At 50.6% G+C, this 26,182-nt stretch overlaps 1 protein-coding gene across 2 annotated transcripts in view; it reads left to right on the top strand.

Annotated features, from left to right (window-relative positions):
* The window catches only part of SLC44A2 (solute carrier family 44 member 2), a 54,257-nt gene that overhangs the window by 14,056 nt on the left and 14,019 nt on the right, over window positions 1–26,182 (top strand). For both annotated transcript variants that reach the window (XM_023194141.3, XM_023194142.3), the window contains exons 2-10: window positions 17,175–17,223; window positions 18,648–18,721; window positions 18,847–18,931; window positions 22,528–22,612; window positions 22,745–22,855; window positions 22,945–23,005; window positions 23,096–23,219; window positions 23,337–23,420; window positions 23,513–23,625. In XM_023194141.3, coding sequence (XP_023049909.2) covers window positions 17,175–17,223; window positions 18,648–18,721; window positions 18,847–18,931; window positions 22,528–22,612; window positions 22,745–22,855; window positions 22,945–23,005; window positions 23,096–23,219; window positions 23,337–23,420; window positions 23,513–23,625 — 786 coding nt within the window. The remainder of the gene's footprint in view (window positions 1–17,174; window positions 17,224–18,647; window positions 18,722–18,846; window positions 18,932–22,527; window positions 22,613–22,744; window positions 22,856–22,944; window positions 23,006–23,095; window positions 23,220–23,336; window positions 23,421–23,512; window positions 23,626–26,182) is intronic.

The following is a 26,182-nucleotide window of genomic DNA, read 5'->3' as shown; positions in this document are numbered from 1 at the left end:
TTGCTCTTGTTGCCCAGGCTGGAGTGCAATGGCGTGATCTCAGCTCACTGCAGCCTCTGCCTCCTGGGTTCAAGTGATTCTTCTGCCTCAGCCTCCTGAGTAGCTGCGATTACAGGCTCCTGCCACCACGCCTGGCTCTTCTTTGTATTTTTAGTAGAGACGGGGGTTTCACCACGTTGGCCAGGCTGGTCTGGAACTCCTGCCCTCAAGTGATCCACTCGCCTCGGCCCCCCAAAGTGCTGGGATTACAATTGTGAGCCACCGCACCCCGCCAAGCCTTTTCTTTTTTCTTTTGCCATTTCCCATTCAATCCCCAAAGTGAGCATTTTATTTATTATTTATTTACTTACTTACTTACTAGTTGAATTTCTGGGCTCAAGCAATCCTTCCCCTTCAACCTCCTGAGTAGCTGGGACTATAGGCATGTGCCTCTATGCCGGGCTAGAGAGCATTATTTTAAAATATGATTTTAGGTTGGGCACGGTGCCTCACGCCTGTAATCCCAGCACTTTGTGAGGCCCAGGCAGGCAGATCACGTGAGGTCAGGAGTTCAAAACCAGCCTGGCCAACAGGGAGAAACTCTGTCTCTACTAAAAATACAAAAATTAGCCGGGCGTGGTGGCGCGTGCCTGTAATCCCAGCTACTTGGGAGGCTGAGGCAGGAGAATCACTTGAACCTGGGAGGCGGAGGCTGCAGTGAACTGAGATGGCGCCACTGTTCTCCAGCCTGGGGCATAGAGTGAGACTCCATTTCAAATAAATAAATAAATATGATTTTATAAAAATGAAATAAAATATGATTTTTAAACTCTTGGTCAGGCCCATGAGCTGGAGCACAGCCTGGGCAACATAGCAAAACCCTCATTGCTACTATAAAAATAAACAAGACTGGGCGCGGTGGCTCACCCCTGTAATCTCAGCACATTGGGAGGCTGAGGTGGGTGGATCACGACATCAGGAGCTCAAAACCAGCCTGGCCAAGATGGTGAAACCCCATCTCTGCTAAACCTACAAAAATTAGCCAGTCATGGTGGCAGGTGCCTGTAATCTCAGCTACTCGGGGGTCTGAAGCAGGAGAATCGCTTGAATCTGGGCAGCAGAGGTTGCAGTGAGCCGAGATTGTGCCACTGCACTCCAGCCTGGGCAAGAGAGTGAGACTCCATCTCAAAAAATAATAAACAAACAAACAAACAAACAAGAGACCTGGTGCAATGGTTCACTCCTGTAATCCCAGCTGTTTGTGAGGCCAAGGTGGGTGGATCGCTTGAGTCCAGGAGTTTGAGACTAGCCTAGGCAACATTGCAAAACCCCTTCTTCCCAAAAATATACAAAAAATTAGCTGGGCATGGTGGCTCATGCCTGTGGTCTGAGCCACTCTGAAGGCTGAGGTGGGAGGATTGCTTGAGCCTGGGAGGCAGAAGTTGCAGTGAACCGACATTGTGCCACTGCACTCCAAGCTAGATAACAGAATGAGACCCTGTCTCAAATATGCAAGTAAACAAATAAACTCTTACATAATAAAATTAATAAATTCCCTCTGTTCTGGCAGGGGGACTAAAATCTAATTATAAGTAAATCCTCAAGTCCATGGAAGATTTTAGCTTTCCACGTGAAAGAATCTTCTACAAATCTTTGGTTAACTGTTTTCACCTCAGAGGTAGCTCAGCCAAGAAGTCTCCTTCCAGATTGTGACCTATTAATTTCTGTTTGTGTGTGGCTTCTGGATCTTTTTAAAGCTTCTTAGGCTGAGCCGGGTGTGGTGGCTCACTCCTATAATCCCAGCACTTTGGGATGCCAGGGCAGAAGGATCACTTGAGCCCAGGAATTTTATACCAGCCTGGGCAACATAGTGAGACCTTGTCTCTACAAAAAAAATTAAAAATTAGCAGGGCGTGGTGGTGCATGCCCGTAGTCCCATCCACTAGGGAGTCTGAGGTGGGAAGATCACTTGAGCCCAGGCGGTCAAGGCTGCAGTGAGCTATGATTGTGCCCCTGCACTTCAGCCTGGGCAACAAAGGAGACCCTGTCTCAAAAAAAAATAAAAAACGTTAAATGTTTCTAGAAGCAAATCTCTGGTTTTGTGCCTAGCACAGTCTAGCATACAGTAGGAGCTCTATCTTTTGCCCTTAACCCTTCTGAGCCTTCCCACCCAGATGCTGTCCTCAAACCCTTTGTCAACAGGAGGTGTCTGGGCAGCTGGCAATGCTCATTCTCCAGGCACAGACTTCTGGGAAGGCAGAGGCCAGCGGCTGGCTGTGTGGGTGAGGCCTTGGGTTGCTGCAGCCCCTGGGGACTTGGCCAGTGTCCGGAAGCTGTGGGGGCTGGGTGGCATTTGATGTCCTGGCACCAGCACTGTGACTGGGCAGGCTGCAGCAGTTCTCTTATCACCCACGCCCACTGCACTGGGTGGGTCAGTCATCACAGCCAGCAAGGCTGGCACCCTAAGGCTGCCTCCCCCAATCCTGGCCTTGTCCAACAGCTCGATTTTCCCAATTTTTCTTCCACACCATTGCTGCAAGATTATCTCTGCTTCTCCTAGTACCTGCCGAGGAAAAGGCCTGGGTGGGCTCCAGCAGGGCGTTGGTTTGATTCCTGGCTGTGTTCCTCACCAGCTGTGTGGTCTGAGCAAGCAGCCTCAGCATGCCCGTCGTGAAATGGGATCACACTATTGGTTAGTGGGGATAGGAGGAGTTGTTTTTGTTTTGTTATTTTTATTCGTTTGGTTTATTTTTATTTATTTATTCATTTATTTTTGAGACGGAATCTTGCTCTGTCGCCCAGGCTGGAGTGCGGTGGTGCGATCTCGGCTCACTGTAAGCTGTGCCTCCTGGGTTCACGCCATTCTCCTGCCTCAGCCTCCTGAGTAGCTGGGACTACAGGCACCCGACGCCACGCCCGGCTAATTTTTTGTTTTGTTGTGTTTTGTTTTGTTTTTGAAAGGAGTCTCGCTCTGTTGCCAGGCTGGAGTGCAGTGGCACAGTCTCGGCTCACTGCAACCTCTGCCTCCTGGGTTCAAGCGATTCTCCTGCCTCAGCCTCCCAAGTAGCTGAGATTACAGGCACCTGCCATCACACCCAGCTAATTTTTGTATTTTTAGTAGAGATGGGGTTTCACCACATTGGCCAGGCTGGTCTTGAACTCCTGACCTCGTGATCACCCACCTCGGCCTCTCAAAGTGCTAGGATTACAGGCATGAGCCACCGCGCCCGGCCGGTTTTATTTTTTTTAGAGACAGGGTTTCTGTCATCCAGGCTGGAGTGCAGTGGCATGATCACAGCTCACTGCAGTCTCTGCCTCCTGGGCTCAAGTGATTCTCCCACCTCAGCCTCCTGAGTAGCTCGTACCACAGGCACGCACCACCACACCCAGCTAATATAGTTATTTTTTTGTTTTTTCTTTTCTTTTCTTTTTTTTTGAGATGGAGTCTCGCTCTGTCATCCAGGCTAGAGTACAGTGGCACGATCTTGGCTCACTACAACCTCTGCCTCCTGGGTTCAAGTGATTTTCCTGCCTCAGTCTCCCGAGTAGCTGGGACTATAGGCGCCCACCACTACGCCCGGCTAATTTTTTGTATTTTTGGGAGACACAGGGTTTTACCACATTGGCCAGGCGGGTCTCGAGCTCCTGACCTCAAGTGATCTGCCTGCCTTGGCTTCCCAAAGTGTTGGGATTACAGGCGTAAGCAACTGCACCTGGCCAACTTGAAGACTTTGGCTGGGTGTAGTGGCTCATGCCTGTAGTTCAAGCACTTTGGGAGGCCAAGGCGGGAGGATTGCTTGAACCCAGGAGTTTGAGACCAGCCTCGGCAACATAGCGAGACCCCATCTCTTTAAGAAACATGGAAGAGGGAGGCAGCAGAGTCAGAGGAGGACATGGAACAATGGAAGTGAGGTGGTTTTGATGTGATTGCTGGCTTTAAAAATGGAAGAAGCAGCCAGGAGCCAAGGAATGTGGGTGGCCTCTAGAAGGTGAAACAGGCAAGGAAACAGATTTTCCCCTAGAATCTCCGAAAGAAACACAGCCCTTCCTATACCTCGATTGTAGCCCAGTGAGATATATTTTGTACTTATGCCCTCCGGAGCTGTGAGATAATAAATTTGTGTTTTTAATTTATTATTATTATTGGCTCGCTGCAACCTCTGCCTCCTGATTTCAAGCGATTCTCCTGCCTCAGCCTCCTGAGTAGCTGGGATTATAGGCACACGCCACCACTAATGTTTTGTACTTTTAGTAGAGATGGGGTTTCACCACGTTGGCCAGGCTGGTCTCAAGTTCCTGACCTTAGGTGATCCACTTGCCTCGGCCTCCCAAAGTGCAGGGCATTACAGGCATGAGCCACCGCGCCCAGCCATAAATTTGTGTATTTTAAGCCACCAAGGCATTGGTGTCTTGTTACAGCAACCATAGGAAATAATGCAGTTGACCCTCAAACCACATGGGTGTGAGGGGCACTGACCCCCTGTGAAATTAGAAATCTGTGTGTGCCTTAAATTTTTGTAGAGATAGGGTTGTGATCTGTTGATCAGGCTGGTCTCGAACCCCTGGCCTCAAGAGATCCTCCCACCTTAGCCTCCCAAAATGCTGGGATTGCATGTGTGAGCCACCATGCCCGGCCTGCATATAACTCCCTGAAAACTTAATTAGTGATAGCCTACTGTTGATTGTTAGCCTTACTGGTAACATGGAGGTTAGGAGTTTGAGACCAACCTGGCCGACATGGTGAAACCACGTCTCTATTAAAAAGACAAAAATTAGCCAAGCATAGTGGTATGCACCTGTAATCCCAACATCTTGGGAAGCTGAGGCAGGAGAATCGCTTGAACCTGGGAGGTAGAGGTTGCAGTGAGCCAAGATTGCACCACTGCACTCCAACCTGGGCGACAGAATGAGACTCCGTCTCAAAAAAAAAAAAAGAAGAAGAAAAGAAAATGTTACTAAGTTGGTGCAAAAGTAATTGCGTTTTTTTGCCATTCCTTTTAATGGAAAAAATATTAAAATGTAAGGAAAAGAAAATACATTTATTATTCATTAAGTGGAAGTGGATCATCAAAAAGGTTTTCAGAGGCTAGACGTGGTGGCTCACACCTGTAATCCCAGCACTTCGGGAGGCCAAGGCAGGTGGATCATTTGAGGTCAGGACTTCAAGACCAGCCTGGCCACCATGGTGAAAACCCTGTCTCTAATAAAAAAAAAAAAATTAGGGACCAGGTGCAGTGGCTCATGCTACCTGTAATCCCAGCACTTTGGGAGGCCAAGGTGGGAGGATCACTTGAGGTCAGGAGTTGGAGACCAGCCTGGCCCACATGGTGAAACCCCATTTCTACTAAAAATACAAAAGTTAGCTGGGCATGGTGGCTCGCACCTGTAGTCTCCGCTACTCAGGAGGCTGAGGCACAAGAATCGCTTAAACCCGGGAGGCAGAAGTTGCAGTGAGCTGAGGTCACACCAGTGTACTCCAGCCTGGGCAACAGAGGGAGACTCCATCTCAAAAAAAAAAAAAAAAATGGTCTTCACATTGAGTGAGCTGAGGAGGAAGAGGAAGGGACGGGGTTGGTCTTGCTGTCTCAGGGGTAACAGGCAGAAGAAAATTGTGTTTAAGGGGATCCATGAAGCTCAAACCTGTGTTGTTTGAAGGTTAAGTGTCCATTGACTTGGGAGCTGGACAGCTTGGGTCTGCTGATTGCAATCTTTCACACCATGGGCATCTTCTTTCTCTCTAGGCCTCAGTTGATCTGTCTGTCAAATGGGGATAATGATAGAAGTTGCTGTAAAGATGCAATGAGGTGGGCTGGACATGGTGGTTCACACCTGTGATCCCAGCACTTTGGGCGGCCAAAGCGGGATTGCCTGAGCCCAGGTTTTAGAGACCAGCCTGGGCAACATAGCGAAACCCTGTCTCTACCAAAAGTACAAAAATTAGCCGGGTCTGGTGGCGTGTGCCCGTAGTCCCAGCTGAGGTGAAGGATCACTTGAGCCTGGGAGGTCGAGGCTGCAGTGAGCTACGATGGTGCCACTGCTTTCCAGCCTGGGTGACAGTGAGACCCTGTCTCCAAAGAAAAAAAAAAAAAAAAAAGGATGAAATGAGGTAAACTATGTAACATTTTGTTATTTGATTGATTGATTGATTGATTGATTGATTGATTGAAACAGAGTGAAACTCTGTTTCAACATACACAGTGAAAAAGACAGGGTCTCATTCTGCTTCCCAGGCTGGAGTGCAGTGGTGCAATCTGAGCCCTCTGCAACCTCTATCTCCTCAAGCTCAAAGATTCTCTCACCTCAGCCTCCCAAGTAGCTGGGACTACAAAGGTATGCCACCACGTCCCGTTAATTTTTATTTTGTTGTTGTTGTTGTTTTGTTGTTTTTGTAGAGATGGTTTTGCCTGTTGCTTAGTCTAGTCTTAATCTCCTGCACTCAAGCAATCCACCCGCCTTGGCCTCCCAAAGTGCTAGAATTACAAGATTCAGCCACCATGCCCTGTCTCTATTTTTACTTTTTTTTTTTTTGAGGCGGAGTCTCGCTCTGTTGCCCAGGCTGGAGTAGCAGTGGCCGGATCTCAGCTCACTGCAAGCTCCGCCTCCCGCGTTTACGCCATTCTCCTGCCTCAGCCTCCTGAGTAGCTGAGACTACAGGCACCCGCCACCTCGCTGGCTAGTTTTTTGTATTTTTTAGTAGAGACGGGGTTTCACTGTGTTAGCCAGGATGGTCTTAATCTCCTGACCTCGTGATCTGCCAGTCTCGGCCTCCCAAAGTGCTGGGATTACAGGCCTGAGCCACTGCGCCCAGCCATATTTTTACTTTTATTTTTAGAGACCCGGGGCCAGGCGCGGTAGCTCACGCCTGTAATCCTAGCAGGTTGGGAGGCTGAGGTGGGCAGATCACCTGAGGTCAGGAGTTCAAGACCAGCCTGGCCAATATGGTGAAACCCCGTCTCTACTAAAAATACAAAAACTAGTCAGGCATGGTGGTGGGCTCCTGTAATCCCAGCTGCTCAGGAGGCTGAGGCAGGAGAATCGCTTGAACCCGGGAGGCAAAGGTTGCAGTGAGCCGAGATCCTGCCACTGCACTCCAGCCTGGGAGACAAAGTGAGACTCTGTCTCAAAAAAAAAAAAAAAAAAAAAAAAGAGAGACAGGGTCTTGCTTTGTTGCCAAGGCTGTACTGCAATGGTGCCATCACAGCTCACTGCAGCCTGTAACTCCTGGGCTCCAGTCACCCTCCCACCTCAGTCTCCCTGGCAGCTGGGACTACAGGCACGGACCACCATGCCCAGCTTGTTCTTCTTCTTCTTCTTCTTCTTTTTTTTTGAGACGGATTCTCTCTCTCACCCAGACTGGAGTGCAGTGGTGTGATCTTGGCTCACTGCAAGCTCCGCCTCCCGAGTTCACGCCATTCTCCTGCCTCAGCCTCCCGAGTAGCTGGGACTACAGGCGCCCGCCACCTCGCCCGGCTAATTTTTGTATTTATAGTAGAGACGGGCTTTCACCGTGTTAGCCAGGATAGTCTCCATCTCCTGACCTCGTGATCCGCCTGACTCGGCCTCCCAAAGTGCTAGGATCACAGGCGTGAGCCACCATGCCCGGCCGCACCTGGCTAATTTTTTTGTGTATTTTAGTAGAAACAGGGTTTCACTGTGTTGCCCAGGCTGGTCTCCAACTCCTGAGCTCAGGCAATCCGCCCGCTTCGGCCTCCCAAAGTGATAGGATTACAGGCTTGAGCCAATGTGCCCGGTCTTTTCTTCCTAGTATACATTCAGGGCTACTGAATAAAGAATTTATCCTTTCCCTGTGAATTCTACATGTATCATGTATACAATCCTTTTTTTTTTTTTTTTTTTGGAGACAGGGTCACACTGTGTTACCCAGGCTGGAGGGCAGTGGCACAGTCACAGCTCCCTAAAACCTGAACGTGAACCTCCTGGGCTGAAGTGATCCTCCGACCCTAGGCTTCCCCAGTAGCTGGGACTACAGGCACATCATACCCAGCTAATTTTTAAAAATTCTGGCCAGGCACAGTGGCTCACACCTGTAATCCTAGCACTTTGGGAAGTCGAGGCAGGTGGATCACTGGAACTCATGAGTTCGAGACCAGCCTGGGCAACATGGCAAAGCCCAGTCCCTACAAAAAATACAAAAAATTAGCCGGGTGTGGTGTTATGTGTCTGTAGTCTCAGCCACTTGGGAGGCTGAGGGAGACTGGCTTGAGCCCAATGGGTAGAGGTTGCAGTGAGCCGAGATTGTGACACTGCACTCCAGCCTGGGGGGGCAATAGAGCCGGACCATGTTTCAAAAAAAAAAAAAAAATTTTGTTTGTTTGTTTGTTTTTTGTTTTGTTTTTGAGTCTCAGAGCCTACTTTGGCTTGGGAGGCTGCTTGATTTGCAATACAAAAAAAAAAAAAAAAAATTTTGTAGAGATGAGGTCTCAATATATTGCCCAGGCTAGTGTTGAACTCCTGGACCCAAGCAATTCTCTTGCCAAATGTTGGTATTACAGGCGTCAGCCACTACACCTGGCCTGAGATTCATTTAAGTATAAAATGAGCAAATCTCCGCTGGATGCAGTGGCTCACACCTGTAATCCCAGCACTTCCGGAGGCCAAGGCAGGTGGATTGCCTGAGCTCAGGAGTTCACGACTAGCCTAGGCAACACATTGAAACCCCGTCTCTACTAAAATACAAAAAATTAGCCGGGCATGGTGCTGTGCGCCTGTAGTCCCAGCTACTTGGGAGGCTGAGGCAGGAGAATTGCTTGAACCCAGGAGGCAGAGGTTGCAGTGAGCCAAGATCATGCCACTACTCTGCGCTGGGTGACAGAGTGAGACTCCATCTCAAAAAATAAAAAAAAAAAAAATTGCAAATCTCCAGCCTGGGCAACATGGTGAAATCCTGTCTCTACAGAAAAACCCAAAAAATATTAGCTGGGTGCAGTAAGTGTGCCTGTAGTCCTAGCTACTTGAGAGGCTGAGGTGGAAGGATCACTTGAGCCCAGGAGGTGGAAGTTGCAGTGAGCCAAGATTGTGCCACCACACTCAGCCTGGGCAACAGAGTGAGGCTTTGTCTAAAAAAAAAAAAAAAGAATTCCCAGGCACTGTGGCTCGTGCCTGTAATCCCAGCACCTTGGGAAGCTGAGGTGGGCAGATCACCTGAGGTCGGGAGTTTGAGACCAGCCCAGTGAACATAGTGAAACCGTGTCTCTACTAAAAATACAAAAATTAGCCTGGCATAGTGGTGTGCACCTGTAATCCCAGTTACTCGGGGGGGCTGAGGCAGAAGAATCACTTGAACCTGGGAGGCAGAGGTTGCGGTGAGCCAAGATCGGGCAACAGAGCAAGACTCCATCTCAAAAAAAGAAAAAAAACACATAAATTATTTTTTAAAATACGTACCCTTGGGAAATTCTAGGCTGCGTTTTTATTTTCAGTGTTCACTCTATATACTTGGATTATATATTGTGGCTATTCATTCAACAAACACTTATTAAATGTCTGTTTTACGCCAGGTGCTATGCTGTATACTGGGACGCAGCCTGAATGAAAGACACATAAGTCCCTGTCCTTATGCCGGCAATAGGCAAGAGAGTAGATAATTAACAATCAATAAGCAAATGGGTAACGTGTCAGATGGTGATAAGAAGCAAAATTTATCACATCTGTAATCCCAGGGCTTTGGGCGGCCAAGGTGGGAGGAAGGCTTGAGCCCAGGAGTTTGAGACCAGCCTTGGGCAACATAGCGAGACCCTGTTCTACAAAAAATTTTAAAATTAGGCAGGCATGGTGGTGCGTGCCTATAGTCACAGCTACTTGGGAGGCTGAGGTGAGAAAATCACTTGAGCCCAGGAGGTTTAGGCTTCAGTGAGCTATGATTGCTCCACTGCATTCCAGGCTGAGTGACGAAGCAAGACTCTATTTGATAATAACGACAAACAGAAAGTCATAGGGACCAGGTATAGTGGCTCACGCCTGTAATCCCAGCACTTTGGGAGGCCCAGGCGGGCAGATCACTTGAGATCAGGAGTTCGAGACCAGCCCCGCCAACGTGGTGAAAGCCCATCTCTACTACTAAAAATACAAAAATTAGCCGGGCACGGTGGTATGTGCCTATAGTCCCAGCTACTTGGGAGCCTGAGGCAGGAGAACCGCTTGATCTTGGGAGGCAGAGGTTGCAGTGAGCTGAGATGGCACCACTGCACTCCAGCCTGGGCAACAGAGCGAGACTCTGTCTCAATAAAGAAAAAAAAGAAAGAAAAAAAAAATGAAAGAAAAGAAAAGGTCATAGGACTGAGAGGAAAGGGATGGTGGGTTTTTTGTGTGTGTGGGGGTTTATTTATTTATTTATTTATTTATTTATTTATTTATTTATTTATTTTTGAGACAGAGTCTCATGCAGTGGCGCGATCTCGGCTCACTGCAAGCTCCACCTCCTGGGTTCACGCCATTCTCCTGCGTCAGCCTCCCGAGTGGCTGAAACTACAGGTGCCCACCACCACGCCCGGCTAATTTTTTTTGTATTTTTAGTAGAGACGGGGTTTCACCGTGTTGGCCAGGATGATCTCAATCTCCTGACCTCGTGATCCGCCCGCCTAGGCCTCCCAAAGTGCTGGGATTACAGGCATGAGCCACCACACCCAGCCGTGGGTTTTTTTTTTTTAGATGGAGTCTTGCTTTGTCACCCTGGCTGGAGTGCAGTGCCAGGATCTTGGCTCACTGCATCCTCGACCTCTTGGTCTCAGGTGATCCTCCCACCTCCACCTCCCAAGTTGCTGGGAGTACAGGTATGTGTCACCACACCTGGCTAATTTTTTATTTTATTTGTTTATTTATTTTTGAGACAGAGTTTCGCTCTTGTTGCCCAGACTGGAGTGCAATGGCGCGATCTCGGTTCACCTCAACCTCCACCTCCCAGGTTCAAGTGATTCTTGTGCCTCAGCCTCCCGAGTAGCTGGGATTACAGGCATGTGCCATCTTGCCTGGCTAATTTTTGTATTAGTGGAAATGGGGTTTCTCCATGTTGGTCAGGCTGGTCTCGAACTCCCAACCTCAGGTGATCTGCCCACCCCGGCCTCCCAAAGTGCTGGGATTATAGGCGTGAGCCACTGCACCTGGCCTCACCCGGCTCATTTTTGTACTTATAGTAGAGATGGGGTTTCACAGTGTTGCCCAGGCTGGTCTCGAACTACTGGCCTCCAGTGATCTGCTTGTCTTAGCCTCCCAAAGTGCTAGGATGACAGGTGTGAGCCACCAGGCTCTGTCAAGGTGATATTTCAGGCGAGGCTTGAAGGCAGTGGAGTTGTATGGACGTCTGGGAGAAAAGCATTCTAAGCAGAGGGACCGAGCAGCTAGTGCAAAGGCACTGAGGTCGGACCATGCCTGCTGAGTGTGGGACGTACCCAGGAGGCCAGTGAGGCTGGAACAGAGTAAGCCATGGAGAGAGAGGAAGCGAGTGAGGGCAGGAAGGTGACAGGGCAGATCATGCGGGGCCTTGTGGGCTGTGGCGAAGAGTTGGGCTTTTTCCTCGGAATGAGGTGGGAACCATGGAGGTTTCTGAGCAGAGCAGGGATGTGCTCTGACTTACGTGTGCACGGATGTCTCTGGCCGCTATAGGGAGAATAGAAAGTGTCTGTGTTGGTCCAGGCAGATCACAGGGCTGTGTGAAAGGGTGGGTGCTTGAGGAGCAGGTGAGAAGAGGTTGGATTCTGGATAGCTCTGAAGGCAAAACTGATCTCAAGCAGAGAGGTAGCCCAGGTTCCTGGCCGGAGCACGTGGGAGGATGGAGCTAAGTCACTGGATAATCAGAGGCTTGGGCAGGCCAGGCGCGGTGGCTCACACCTATAATTACAGCACTTTGGGAGGCTCAGTTGGAAGGATCCCTGAGGCCAGGAGTTCCAGACCAGCCTGGGCAACATTGTGAGACCCCGTCTCCACTAAAAATACAAAAAATTACCTGTGTGTGGTGGTGCATGCCTGTGGTCCCAGCTACTCAGGAGGCTGAGGTGGGAGGATCGCTTGAGCCCAGGAGGTCAAAGCCGCAGTAAGCTGTGATTGTGCCATTGTACTCCAGCCTGGGCGACAGAGTGAGACCCTGTCTCAAAAACAAAAAAGCAGCCGGGCGCGGTGGCTCACACCTGTAATCCCAGCACTTTGGGAGGCCAAGGCGGGCGGATCACGAGGTCAGGAGATCGAGACCATCCTGGCTAACACGGTGAAACCCCGTCTCTACTAAAAATACAAAAAATTAGCTGGGCGTGGTGGCGGGCGCCTGTAGTCCCAACTACACGGGAGGCTGAGGCAGGAGAATGGCGTGAACCCGGGAGGCGGAGCTTGCAGTGAGCTGAGATTGCCCCGCTACACTCCAGCCTGGGCGACAGAGCGAGACTGCGTCTCAAAAAAAAAAAAAAAAGCTTGGATGCCACCGCACTGAGTATGAGATGCCCACATGTGTTGGGGGGAGATGGATGTCATATGGGTGTGCAGCTCAGAAACAAGGGTTTCCTGAGGGCTCAATTTTTGGGATTCCTCAGTGTGAAACTGGTGGGTGGGGCCTGAATAAAATGTCCCCAGGGCACCCCGTGTAGTTGGGAACAGAAGAGGCCTGTGGCTCGCTCTCTTTTGTCCGCTGCTTGGAATGGGTAGGGTGGGACCAGCTAGCCTTTGGGCTGCCAGAGACTTCTAGAACCACAGGGCTTCTTTCAGAGTCTGGGTCACTCCAGGGCATGACTTGGTGCCTCGGGCCTCGCTTGTGGTCCAGGTGTTTAGACAGAGCCCCTCTGCTGGAGGCAACTAGGAGGAAGGCGCCTTTTTTTTTTTTTTTTTGAGACTGAGTCTCGCTCTGTCGCCCAGGCTGGAGTGCAGTGGCGCAATCTCGGCTTACTGCAAGCTCCGCCTCCCGGATTCACTCCATTCTCCTGCCTCAGCCTCCCAAGTAGCTGGGACTACAGGCTCCTGCCAACATGCCCAGCTAATTTTTTGTATTTTTGGTAGAGATGGGGTTTCACCGTGTTAGCCAGGATGGTCTCGATCTCCTGACCTCGTGATCCACCCGTCTTGGCCTCCCAAAGTGCTGGAATTACAGGCGTGAGCCACTATGCCCGGCTGAGAGGGAGCCTTTTTAAGAATAAGCTGAGTTAGTGACTAGAATCCTGCCTGCGAGTCCTAGAGTCTAAGGCAGCAGCAACAATTATTGGACACCAACTGTATATGATCACGCTGACTGTATAACCTCATGCTGTCTGTGTACTCCCAACACTAAATGTATATTCCTGCTGAGGATACCTCCACACCGCCTGTATAACGCATGTTAACCAAATAATTGGCTGCACTATAAATATCTATAAATATTCAAGTAGGGGCAGGTTGTGGCATGGTGGCTCATGCCTGCAATCCCAGCACTTTGGGAGGCTGAGGTGGGAGGATTGCTTAAGGCCAGGAGTTTGAGACCAGTCTGGGTAACACAGTGAGATCCTGTCTCTATTTTTATTGTATTGTATTTTATGTTTTTTGAGACAGAGTCTCGCTCTGTCGCCCAGGCTGGAGTACACTGGCATAACCTTGGCTCATTGCAACCTCCACCTCCCAGGTTCAAACAATTCTCCTACTTCAGCCTCCCCAGTATCCGGGATTACAGGTGCCCACCACCACGGCTGGCTAATTTTTGTATTTTTAGTACAGACAGGGTTTTGCCATGTTGGCCAGGCCGGTCTTGAACTCTTGACCTCAGATGATCTGCCCGCCTTGGCCTCCCATGGTGCTGGGATTACAGGCGTGAGCCACCGCGCCCAGCCCGTCTCTATTTTTAAAAATAATAATAATAATAATAAATACACAGGCGGCCTCAAAGTTGGGAGATACTGGCTGTGCTCAGTGGCTCATGCCTGTAATCCCAGCACTTTGGGAGGCCAAGGTGGGTGGATCACCTGAGATCAGAAGTTTTGAGACCATTCTGGCCAACATGGTGAAACTCCGTCTCTACTACAAATACAAAAATTAGCTGGGTGTTACTGCACGCGCCTGTAATCCCAGCTACTCCGGAGGCTGAGACAGGAGAATTGCTTGAACCCGGGAGGTGGAGATTGCAGTGAGTCGAGATTACGCTACTGAACTTCAGCCTGGGTGAAAGACTCTGTCTCAAAACACACACACACAAAAGTTGGGAGATACAGTGAGACTAGTTTTATTTTATTTTTTAATTTTTATTTGTTTTTTGAGACAGTCTCACTCTGTAGCACAGGTTGGAGTGCGGTGGTGCAATCTCGGCTCCCTCAACCTCTACCTCCCTGGCCCAAGCAATTCGCCTGCCTCATCCTCCCGAGTAGCTAGGATTACAGGCCCACGCCACTAAGCCTGGCTAATATTTTTGTATTTTTAGTAGAGACAGGGTTTCACCATGTTGGCCAGACGGGTCTCGAACTCTTGACCTCAGGCAGTCTGTCCACCTTGGCCTCCCTAAGTGCTGGGATTACAGGCATGAGCCATAGCACCCAACCAGTGAGACCAGTTTTAGTACGCAAAGGAATATATAATTGGCATGTGGGTGAATAGTTGGTGTGGAGGTATACAGTAGGCATGGGGGGTGTGGCCAGCTGTACCCTGCTGGTATACTCCCATAGTATACACCCATGATGGCTGTATACCTCACACAAGCTGTATACCCTTCACCTCTACTATACACCCACAAACAGATTAAGTGCCTCTGATAATTATATACATCCATGTTACCTGTGGCTTCACTGACCATATGCCCCATACTTGTGGCACCCCATACCTGCTCTGTACCCCTATATTGATTGAACACCGTTACAGTGATCATACAGTATACCCATCGCCAACTGTGAACCCTGATACTAAGTGTATACCCCTGGTATGCAATGCCCGATCTATGCAGTGTTTTTCTTTTTTTAGATTGTTTTTAAATTTAATTAATTAATTAATTAATTAATTTTTTAAGACAGAGTCTCGCTCTGTCGCCCAGGCTGGAGTGCAGTGGCGCAATCTTGGCTTATTGCAACATCCGCCTCCTGGGTTCAAGCGATTCTGCTGCCTCAGCCTCCCAAGTAGTTGGGGCTACAGGTGCGCACCACAATGCCCAGCTAATTTTTGCATTTTTCGTAGAGATGGGGTTTCACCAAGTTAGCCAGGATGGTCTCGATCTCTTGACCTCATGATCTGCCCACCTTGGCCTCCCAAATTGCTGGGATTACAGGAGTGAGCCACCACACCCAGCCTATTTTCTTTTTTCTTTCTTTTTTTTTTGTTTTTGAGACAGAGTCTCACTCTGTCCCCCAGGTTGGAGTGCAGTGAGGCAATCTTGGCTCATTACAATCTACACCTCCTGGGTTTAAGCGATTATCCTGCCTCACTTTCCCAAGTAGCTGGGATTACAGGCATATGCCACCACACTGGCTAATGTTTGTATTTTTAGTAGAGAAGGGGTTTTGCCATGTTGGCCGGGCTGGTTTCAAACTCCTGATTGCCGGTGATCCACCCACCTCAGCCTCCCAGAGTGCTGGGATTACAGGCGTGAGCCACCGTGCCTGGCCTATGCCTACTCTTTGAGGTCAGTTTTGGTTTCATACTTCAGCCTCATTTTGCAGTTGAGGAAACTGAGGCTCAGGGAAAATAAGGCCTTTGTAAGTATCTTCTAGTTCAGAGGGTGCAGAAGGAGCATTTGAATTAAGGGCAACCCAGGAGGATGTGGGCTTCAGAAGGGTGGAAATTGGATCTCTCTGGTTCCTCACTGTACGTGGCGCCCCGCCCAAGGCCTGTACCCACTAAGGGCTGAATAAATGCTTGTTCTAAGGCCAGGCCCAGTAGTGTAATTTGGGGGGCCACGGTGGGAGGAGCTCACGAGTCCAGGAGTTAAAGATGAGCCTGGGCAACATAGCAAGATCCCATCTCTACAAAAAAAAATTAAAAATTAGCGGAGCGCAGTAGAGCACCTGTAGCCCCAGCTACTTGGGAGGCTGAGTCAGGAAGATGGCTTGAGACGGGAGGTTTAGACTGCGATGAGCTGTGATTGCACCACTGCACTCCAGCCTGGGCAACAGAGGGAGATCCTGTCTCATAAAAAAAAAAAAAGCAGACAAAAAGAAAACTCATTTCCTGCACAGGTTGGAGAAGTTTTCAGCCCCAACACTCCACAGTTGGTTGTCTGGGTTTGGGCCGTGGGCCGTTTTCCCTCCCAGTGCCTCAGTTTCCACACCTGCAAAACGGAGCCACAGAAACGCTCTTTCAGGGTGGCTAGGGGTTCCGGGCGGTGTCGCCCGGTGGCGGGGTGTTCCCAGGGTGAAGCCGCAGGGTTCTCGGGTGGGGGCGGGGAGTGCTAAATCCGGCCGGCCGGTGAGTGGCGGGAGCAGCTGCTGCCCCGCCCGCGCCCTCCCGGGTCCCACAGTCTGGGCAGCTGCCCAGCTTGGGCCGGTCTGACCGGTTTGGGCCGCCCCGCCTGGCGCTGTGCTGGGAGGAGCCGCCGCCAGTCGCGCGGTCAGTGCCTCCCTCCAGACTCGGGAGGGCCGAGGGGGCACGGGAGAGAGCGCGGGCGGCCGTCGGGGCTGGTCGCCTGCAGGGATGGGGGACGAGCGGCCCCACTACTACGGGAAACACGGTAGGCAGCGACCCCCGCCCGCAGCCCCGGGCCGGCCCCTCGGCCCCTCGGAGGGGGCCTCGAGAGGACATGGGGCGCAGGGAAGGGGGCTGGAGGGGGAGCGCAATTGCAAATCTGCGCCTGGAGCCTCCCTACCATCAGCCAGCCCCCCTCACCCTACTTTTCCCCTGGAGCCTCGCAGATGACCCTCCTTACTCTCCCCCACCCAAAGGACCTGCCCCTGTAGCCCTCTGCCTGGCACTGCTGCCAGCGCCCCCTTCCCCCTATCCCATCTCAGACCTTCCCCGTCTCCACCTGGTTCCCTGGTGGCCACCATTTCAGCCCTCTTCCCAGTGGGTGGCCGCCAGTTAATAAATTTGTTCACAATTAGTGATTCCTCCTTCCTCCCCTGTCCTGGCCTGCCAGGACTGGGGGCTTGGGTGTGGTCACCTGGAGGTGAGTGAGGCAGAAAATTCCACAGGTCTCTGAATTTTATTCTTGCCGAGGCAAAGACACCCCTACGGGCTTTTGGGAAGGGGGCTCTCCCAGCCCTGTCTTGGTTCAGGTCTCCAACCCCATCCATCTTAATCGTTTTGACTTTCAGGAACGCCGCAGAAGTATGATCCCACTTTCAAAGGACCTATTTACAACAGGTAAAGGGCTTTGGGTTTTGGAGGGTTCTCCCTGCTAATACTACCCCAATCCCTGTCTCTTCACACACCCCCACCCCCGATCTGTTCTCCAACAGACTGGTGACAAATATTTGAAACTTGTTTTGTTTGTTTGAGACGGAGTCTTGCTCTGTCGCCAGGCTGGAGTGCAGTGGCGGGATCTCCACTCACTGCAAATTTCACCTCCCAGGTTTAAGCAATCCTACCACCTCATTCTCCCGAGTAGCTGGGATTACAGGTGTGCGCCTGGCTAATTTTTTGTTGTTGTTGTAATTTTAGCAGAGATATTTCGCTGTGTTGCCCATGCTGTTCTCGATCTTTTGAGCTCAAAGCGATCCACCTGCCTTGGCCTCCCAAAGTGCTGGGATTACAGGTGTGAGTCACCACATCGGGCCTGAACTTAATTTTTACCATGTTCGTATTATTTATTTATTTATTTATTTATTTATTTATTTATTTTTGAGATGGAGTCTCACTCTGTCACCCAGAGTGGAGTGGTGCACTCAGCTCACTGCAACCTTCCCCTCCCGGTTCAAGCGCTTCTCCTGTCTCAGCCTCCCAAGTAGCTGTGAGTACTCAGAGGCTACTCAGGAGACTGAGGCAGGAGAATTGCTTGAACCTGGGAGGTGGAGGTTGCACTAAACTGAGACTGCTCTACAGTACTCTGGCCTGGACGACAAGAGTGAGACTCTGTCTCGAAAAAATAATAACAAAAAAATAAACAGCAGCCAGGCACGGTGGCTCACACCTGTAATACCAGCACTTTGGGAGGCCAAGGTAGGTGGATCACTTGAGGTCAGGAGTTCAAGACCAGCCTGACCAACATGGTGAAACCTTGTCTCTACTAAAAATACAAGAATTAGCCGAGCGTGGTGGCGGGCACCTATAATCCCAGCTACTTGGGAGACTGAGGCAGGAGAATCGCTTGAACGTGGGAGGTAGAGGTTGCAGTAAGCTGAGATCGTGCCACTGCACTCCAGCCTGGGAGACAGAGTGAGACTCCCTCTCAAAGAAAAAAAAAAAGACTCACTTGGGCAACATAGCGAGACCTTATCTCTACAGAATATATATAAATTTAAAAAAATGTATGGTGGTGTGCACCTGTAGTCTCAACTACTTGGGAAGCTGAGGCAGGAGGATCACTTGAGCCCAGGAGTTCGAGGCTGTAGTGAGCTATGATCGTGCCACTGTCCTCCAGCCTGGATGACAGAGTGAGACTCTGTTGCACAAAATTTAAAAATGAAATGAAATAAAAATAAAAATGCATGTGCCTTTGGTACGGCATTCAAACCACTCAGGAAAATTTGTCCAAATAATATGTGGATGAGGGTGTTTGCAGAGGACAGATGGGCCCTAGGTGCACACGGCACCAAGGCTTCTCCAAACGCTGCCCCTCTGCTCCCCAGGGGCTGCACGGACGTCATATGCTGTGTATTCTTGCTCCTGGCCATTGTGGGCTACGTGGCTGTGGGTATTATAGGTGAGTAGAGAACGGGGTAGGACTTGGAGTTCCAGGGTGGGCGGAGGCAGCCATAGCCTCTGGAGTGGGAACACGGCTGGATCTCAGGAGTGGTAGTGTCTCAGTATCCCTGGATCTTTCCACAGCCTGGACTCATGGAGACCCTCGGAAGGTGATCTACCCTACTGATAGCCGGGGCGAGTTCTGTGGGCAGAAGGGCACAAAAAACGAGTGAGTTGACTCCTTGGGGCCTGGAGGGGCTGGGGAGGAGGGGGCAGAAGGTTCTAGGCATTCCCCATCTCCCTAAGTCTAGTTAACAAGTGCTTATAGGCTGGGCGCAGTGACTCACGCCCGAAATTCCAACACTTTGGGAGGCCGAGGCAGGAGTATTGCTTTAGGCCAGGAGTTTGAGACCAGCCTGGCCAACATGGCGAAACCCTGTCTCCACTAAAAATACAAAAATTAGCCGAGCATGGTGGCACACGCCTGTAATCCCAGCTACTTGGGAGGCTGAGGCAGGAGAATCACTTGAACCCAGGAGGCAGAGGTTGCAGTGAGCCGAGATCACGCCACTGCACTTTAGCCTGGGGGACAGAGCGAGACTCAGTCTCAAAACAAACAGCTGGGTGCGGTGGCTTACACCTGTAATCCCAGCACTTTGGGAGGCCAAGGCGGGCAGATCACAAGGTCAGGAGATCAAGACCATTCTGGCCAGCACGGTGAAACCCCGTCTCTACTAAAAAAAAAAAAAAAATACAAAAAATTAGCCGGGCGAGGTGGCAGGCGCCTGTAGTCCCAGCTACTCAGGAGGCTGAGGCAGGAGAATGGCGTGAACCCGGGACAGTGGAGCTTGCAGTGAGTGAGATCGTGCCACTGTACTACAGCCTGGGCGATGGAGCAAGACTCTGTCTCAAAAAAAAAGCAAACAAAAATTAGGTGGACATGGTGGGGGCGCCCCTCTGGTCCCAGCTACCCAGCGGGCTGAGGTGGGAGGATCGCTTGAACTGGGAGGCCAAGGCTACAGTAAGGTTTGATTGTACCATTGCACTCCAGCCTGGATGACAGAGCGAGACCTGGTCTCAACAAAACAGCAAGAAAACAAGTACTGATAAAAGTTCCATCACCCTCAGCCACTAGTCTAGTCCTTGGGGACACACAGCTCTAAATGAGATAGTAAGCATCCTGTTCTCTGGCAGTGCACGTTTTAAGGGCAGGAGAGACTGAGAGGGGACAGTCCTGGATCAGATGTCAGGTGGTGATGAACAGATGAGACAGCAGAGCAAGCATAGCCTTCTTGGCTCTGTGACCTAGGGCAGGTGTCTCAATCTCTCTCAACCTCGTTTTCCTCATCTCTAAAATGAGGATCATAACGGTCCCACCCTCATGGGGCTATTTTGATGGTTAGATGTGCCAATACATGTACAGAGCTTAGAATGCTACCTGGCATCGCTGGGCACGGTGGCTCACACCTATAATCGCAGTACTTTGGGAGGCTGAGGTGGGAGGATCAAGACCAGCCTGGCCAACATGGTGAAACCCCGTCTCTACTAAAAATACAAAACAATTAGCTGGGCACTGTGGTATGTGCCTGTAATCCTGGCTACTCGGGAGGCTGAGGCAGGAGAATTGCTTGAACCTGGGAGGCAGAGGTTGTAATGAGCTGAGATCATGCCACTGCACTCCAGCCTGGGCAACAGAGCAAGATTCCATCTCAAAAAAAAAAAAGAATGGCACCTGGCATAGAGTTGCTGCTGCTGCAGTTTTTAAATTATTATTATTATTATTATTATTGTAAAACGGATTTCGCTCTTATTACCCAGGCTGGAGTGCAATGGCGCAATCTTGGTTCACTGCAACCTCCATCTCCCGGGTTCAAGTGATTCTCCTGTCTCAGCCTCCCGAGTAGCTGGGATTACAGGCACATGCCACCACACCTGGCAAATTTTTGTGTTTTTAGTAGAGATAGGGTTTTAGCATATTGGTCAGGCTGGTCTCGAACTTCTGACCTCAGGTTATCTGCCTGCCTTGGCTTCCCAAACTGCTGGGATTACAGGTGTGAGCAACCACACCCAGCCTATTATTATTATTACTATTATTATTATTATTTTGACACAGTATCTCACTCTGTCAGCCAGTGGCAGGATCATAGCATGCTACAGCCTGGAACTCCTGGGCTCAAGCAATCTTGCCACCTGGGCCTTCGAGAGTGCTGGTACAAGACAGACCTAAGCCACCCTGCCTGGCCCTATATAAAATACCTTTTTTTTTTTTTTTTTTTTTTTTGAGACAGAGTCTTGCTCTGTCACCCAGGCTGGAGTGCAGTGGCGCCATCTCAGCTCACTGCAAGCTCCGCCTCCCGGGTTCATGCCATTCTCCTGCCTCAGCCTCCTGAGTAGCTGGGACTACAGGTGCCCGCCACCACACCCGGCTAATTTTTTTTGTATTTTTGTAGAGACGGGGTTTCACTGTGTTAGCCAGGATGACCTCAATCTCCTGACCTCGTGATCCGCCCGCCTCAGCCTCCCAAAGTGCTGGGATTACAGGTGTGAGCCACCGTGCCCAGCCCATCTTTTTTTTTTTCTTTTTGAGACAGAGTCTCACTCTGTCGCCCAGGCTGGAGTGCAATGGTGCGATCTTGGCTCACTGGAACCTCCACCACCCAGATTCAAGCAATTCTCCTGCCTCAGCCTCCTAAGTAGCTGGGATTACAGGTGCCCACCACCACACGGGCTAATTTTCTTGTATTTTTAGCAGAGACGTGGTTTCTCTATGTTGGCCAGGCTGGTCTCGAACTCCTGACCTCAGGTGATCCACCTGCCTTGGCCTCTCAAAGTGCTGGGATTACAGGTGTGAACTAACATGCCCGGCCACAGAAAATATCTTAAAGGAAACAACAGTCCGGGCACAGTGGCTCATGCCTGTAATCCCAGTACTTAGGGAGGAGGATTGCTTGATGCCAGCCTGGGCAACATGGTAAAACTCTGTCGCTACCAAAAATACAAAAAATTAGCCAGATGTGGTTGCACACGTCTGTAGTCCCAGGTGCTCAGGAGGATGAGGTGGAGGATCACTAGAGGCTGCAGTGAGCCAAGATTGTGCCACTGCTCACCAGCCTGGGCAATAGAGAAAGACTCTGTCTCAAAAAAAAAAAAAAAAAAAAGAGGCCAGGCGCAGTGGCTCACGCATATAAACCCAATACTTTGGGAGGTCGAGATGGGTGGATCACCTGAGGTCAGGAGTTCGAGACCATCCTGGCTAACATAGAGAAACCCCGTCTCTGCTAAAAATACAAAAATTAGCCGGGCATCATGGCAGGCATCTGTAGTCCCAGCTACTTGGGAGGCTGAGGCAGGAGAATTGCTTGAACCCGGGAGGCGGAGCTTGCAGTGAGCCAAGATCGCACCATTGCACTCCAGCCTGGGCGACAGAGCGAGACTCTGTCTTAAAAAAAAAAAAGTTTACTATAGGGTGGTTAAGAAGTCTTAACAGGTTGGGTGTGGTCATACCTATAATCCCAACACTTTGGGAGGCCAAGGCAGGTGGATCACCTGAGGTCAGGAGTTTGAGACCAGCCTGGCCAACATGGTTGAAACCCCATCTCTGCTAAAAATACAGAATTAGCCAGGCTTGGAAGCGGGCACCTGTAATCCCAGCTACTCGGGAGGCTGAGGCAGGAGAATCATTTGAACCCAGGAGGCGGAGTTTGCAGTGAGCCAAGATCGTGCCATTGCACTCCATCCTGGGCAACAAGAACGAGACTTCGTCAAAAAAAAAAAAAGAAGAAGAAGAAGTCTTAACAGTTTCCATTCTCCCTTCTCCAACTCCAGGAACAAGCCCTACTTGTTTTATTTCAACATTGTGAAATGTGCCAGCCCCCTGGTTCTGCTGGAATTCCAATGTCCCACTCCCCAGGTAACCTGTCCCCACCATTCCCTTTTTCCTCTCCCCACTTTCCATGCTTTTCTCCCTGTGAATGTGGGCTGGGACCTCTGTCCTGAGCGGTCTGTCCTAACCCCACCCAATCCCTTCCTTCTCCCCTCCCAGATCTGCGTGGAAAAATGCCCCGACCGCTACCTCACGTACCTGAATGCTCGCAGCTCCCGGGACTTTGAGTACTATAAGCAGTTCTGTGTTCCTGGCTTCAAGGACAATAAAGTGAGTTGTAGACTGTCCTGAGAGCCCAGGGATAGGCAGCAGCAGTGTACTAGCCTTGGGGACCCACCTGCCTCCATCTCTGTTGGCAGGGAGTGGCTGAGGTGCTTCGAGATGGTGACTGCCCTGCTGTCCTCATCCCCAGCAAACCCTGTGAGTCAGGGGATCCCAGGAGACTCAGGTGGGGACGGGGAGGCTGTGCAGAGGCTCAGCCTGACTGGTCCCATCCTCTGCTCCATGCAGTGGCCCGGAGATGCTTCCCAGCCATCCACGCCCACAAGGGCGTCCTGATGGTGGGCAATGAGACGACTTATGAGGATGGGCATGGCTCCCGGAAAAACATCACAGACCTGGTGGAGGGCGCTAAGTGAGGATATTGGCGAACCACACCGGGGTCGCACTTTCCTGGGTGGGACAGGCATCCCCTGGGGTTGACCTGATCACGGAAGAGGGTCTGACCTGAGCCCTGGTCTCCTTCCCCCAGGAAAGCCAATGGAGTCCTAGAGGCACGGCAACTCGCCATGCGCATATTTGAAGATTACACCGTCTCTTGGTATTGGATTATCATGTAAGTCAGGAGGGAAGGGGCCTCTCCCCTGGCTGCCCCTTCTAAGCCTGGCCGGGGATGGAGTCTGTTCATGACTATTTTCTTTTCCCCAGAGGCCTGGTCATTGCTATGGCAATGAGCCTCCTGTTCATCATCCTGCTCCGCTTCCTGGCTGGTATTATGGTCTGGGTGATGATCATTATGGTGATTCTGGTGCTGGGCTACGGTACGTTACCCCCTCTCCATGACTCCTCTTTCCTGAATGTGCACACTGCCCTGCCCATTCCCGTGGAAATGGCCCATCAGGGGAAAAAAAAATGTCAGGCTGGGTGCAGTGGCTCACGCCTGTAATCCCAGCACTTTGGGAGGCCAAGGCGGGCAGATCACCTGAGGTCAGGAGTTCGAGACCAGCCTGACCAACATGGAGAAACCCCGTCTCTACTTAAAATACAAAATTAGCTGGGCGTGGTGGTATATACCTGTAATCCCAGCTACTAGGGAGGCTGAGGGAGGAGAATCGCTGGGAGGCGGAGGTTGCGGTGAGCCGAGTTCATGCCATTGCACTCCAGCCTGGGCAACAAGAGCGAAACTCTGTCTCAAAAAAAAAAAGAAAAAGAAAAAATGTCTCAGCACTGTCATTAAGGATGCATACTATGGTACCAGAATAGCAGAGGTTCAAATCCTGGCTTTGCCAATTCCTTGGGCAAGTGGGCAAGTGCCTCAACCTAACTGTGCTGCAATTTCTTTTTTTTTTTTTTTTTTGGAGACCTAGTCTCACTCTATCGCCCAGGCTGGAGTGCAGTGGCGCAATCTCTGCTCACTGCAAGCTCTGCCTCCCGGGCTCACACCATTCCCCTGCCTCAGTCTCCCAAGTAGCTGGGACTACAAGCACCCACTACCATGCCCGGCTAATTTTTTGAATTTTTAGTAGAGACAAGGTTTCACCGTGTTAGCCAGGATGGTCTCGATCTCCTGACCTTGTGATCCACCTGCCTCTGCCTCCCAAAGTGCTGGGATTACAGGCGTGAGCCACTGCGCCCGGCCTCTTTCTTTTTCTTTTTTTTTTTTTTTGAGATGGTGTTTCGTTCTTGTCGCCCAGGCTGGAGTACAATGGCGTGATCTTGGTTCACCGCAACCTCCGCCTCCTGGGTTCAAGCAATTCTCCTGCCTCAGCCTACTGAGTAGCTGGGATTACAGGCATGCACGTCCACACCCGGCTAATTTTGTATTTTTAGTAGAGATGGGGTTTCTCCATGTTGGTCAGGCTGGTCTCGAACTCCCGACCTCAGGAGATCTGCCTGCTTCAGCCCCCCAAAGTGCTAGGATTATAGGCGTGAACCACCGTGCCTGGCCTGCTTCAGTTTCTGTCTCTGTAAAATGAGGGTAATTTATATTTCTAGTTGGCAAACTAAATGACAAGGAGGTAATGTGCAGATAAAATATGTGTAGGGGCCTGTTTAGTTCAGGCCTATGGAATCCAGAGGCACAATATTGTGCTCAGCAAAACAATGCTTCATATTTTGGATTTTTGTTGTTTTTTTTTTTGTTTTTTGTTTTTTTGAGACAGAGTCTTGGTCGCCCAGGCTGGAGTGCAGCAGCGCAGCCTCGGCTCACTGCAACCTCCACCTCCCGGGTTCAAGCAATTTTCCTGCCTTCGCCTCCTGAGTATCTGGGTTTACAGGTGCCCACCACCATGCCTGGCTAATTTTTTTGTATTTTTAGTAGAGACAAGGTTTTACTGTGTTGGCCAGGCTGGTCTCAACTTCCTTGTGATCTGCGTGCCTTGGCCTCCCAAAGTGCTGGGATTAGAGACTTGAGCTACCATGCCCAGCCTTGATTTGTTTTTTGGGACAGAGTCTCACTCTGTCACCCAGGCTGGAGTTCAGTGGCATAATCACAGCTCACTGCAGCCTTGACCTCCTGGGCTCAAGTGATCCTCCCATCTTGGCCTTCCGAGTAGCTGAAACCACAGGCATGCACCATCATGCCTGGCTAAATTTTAAATATTTTTGTAGAGGCAGGCTCTCCCTATGTGGCCCAGGCTAGTCTTGAACTCCCTGAACTTGAGCAATCCTCCCACCTTGGCCTCCCTAAGTTTTGGGATTACAGGCATGAGCCACTGTGCCCGGCCCATAGTTTGATTATTCCTTGAACTTTCCTGGAAGAAAAATGCTTGGTAATCCAATCTGAGGACACTCATAGTAAAATATTCATATTAATAGTGGTTTCTAGCCTGGTGCATTGGCTCATGCCTGTAATCCCAGCAATTTGGGAGGCTGAGGTAGGTGGATCACCTGAAGTCGGGAGCTCGAGACCAACCTGACCAACATGTAGAAACCCCATCTCTATTATTATTATTATTATTATTTTCTTGAGATAGAGTCTCGCTCTGTCACCCAGGCTGGAGTGCAGTGGCGCAATCTCGGCTCACTGCAAGCTCCGCCTCCTGGGTTCATGCCATTCTCCTGCCTCAGCCTCCCAAGTATCTGGGACTACAGACGCCTGCCACCATGCCCGGCTAATTTTTTTTTTTTTTTTTTTGAGATGGAGTCTCGCTTTGTCACCCAGGCTGGAGTGCAGTGGCGCGATTTCAGCTCACTGCAAGCTCCGCCTCCCGGGTTCACGCCATTCTCCTGCCTCAGCCTCCCGTGTAGCTGGGACTACAGGCGCCCGCCACTACACCTGGCTAACTTTTTGTATTTTTAGTAGAGACGGGGTTTCACCGTGTTAGCCAGGATGGTCTTGATCTCCTGACCTCATGATCCGCCTGCCTCGGCCTCCCA

The sequence above is a fragment of the Piliocolobus tephrosceles genome, chromosome 21 (assembly GCF_002776525.5).
Source record: "Piliocolobus tephrosceles isolate RC106 chromosome 21, ASM277652v3, whole genome shotgun sequence".
Lineage (NCBI taxonomy): Eukaryota > Metazoa > Chordata > Mammalia > Primates > Cercopithecidae > Piliocolobus > Piliocolobus tephrosceles.
The sequence above is the reverse complement of the archived record's forward strand: the minus strand, read 5'-3'. Positions and strand labels throughout refer to the sequence as shown.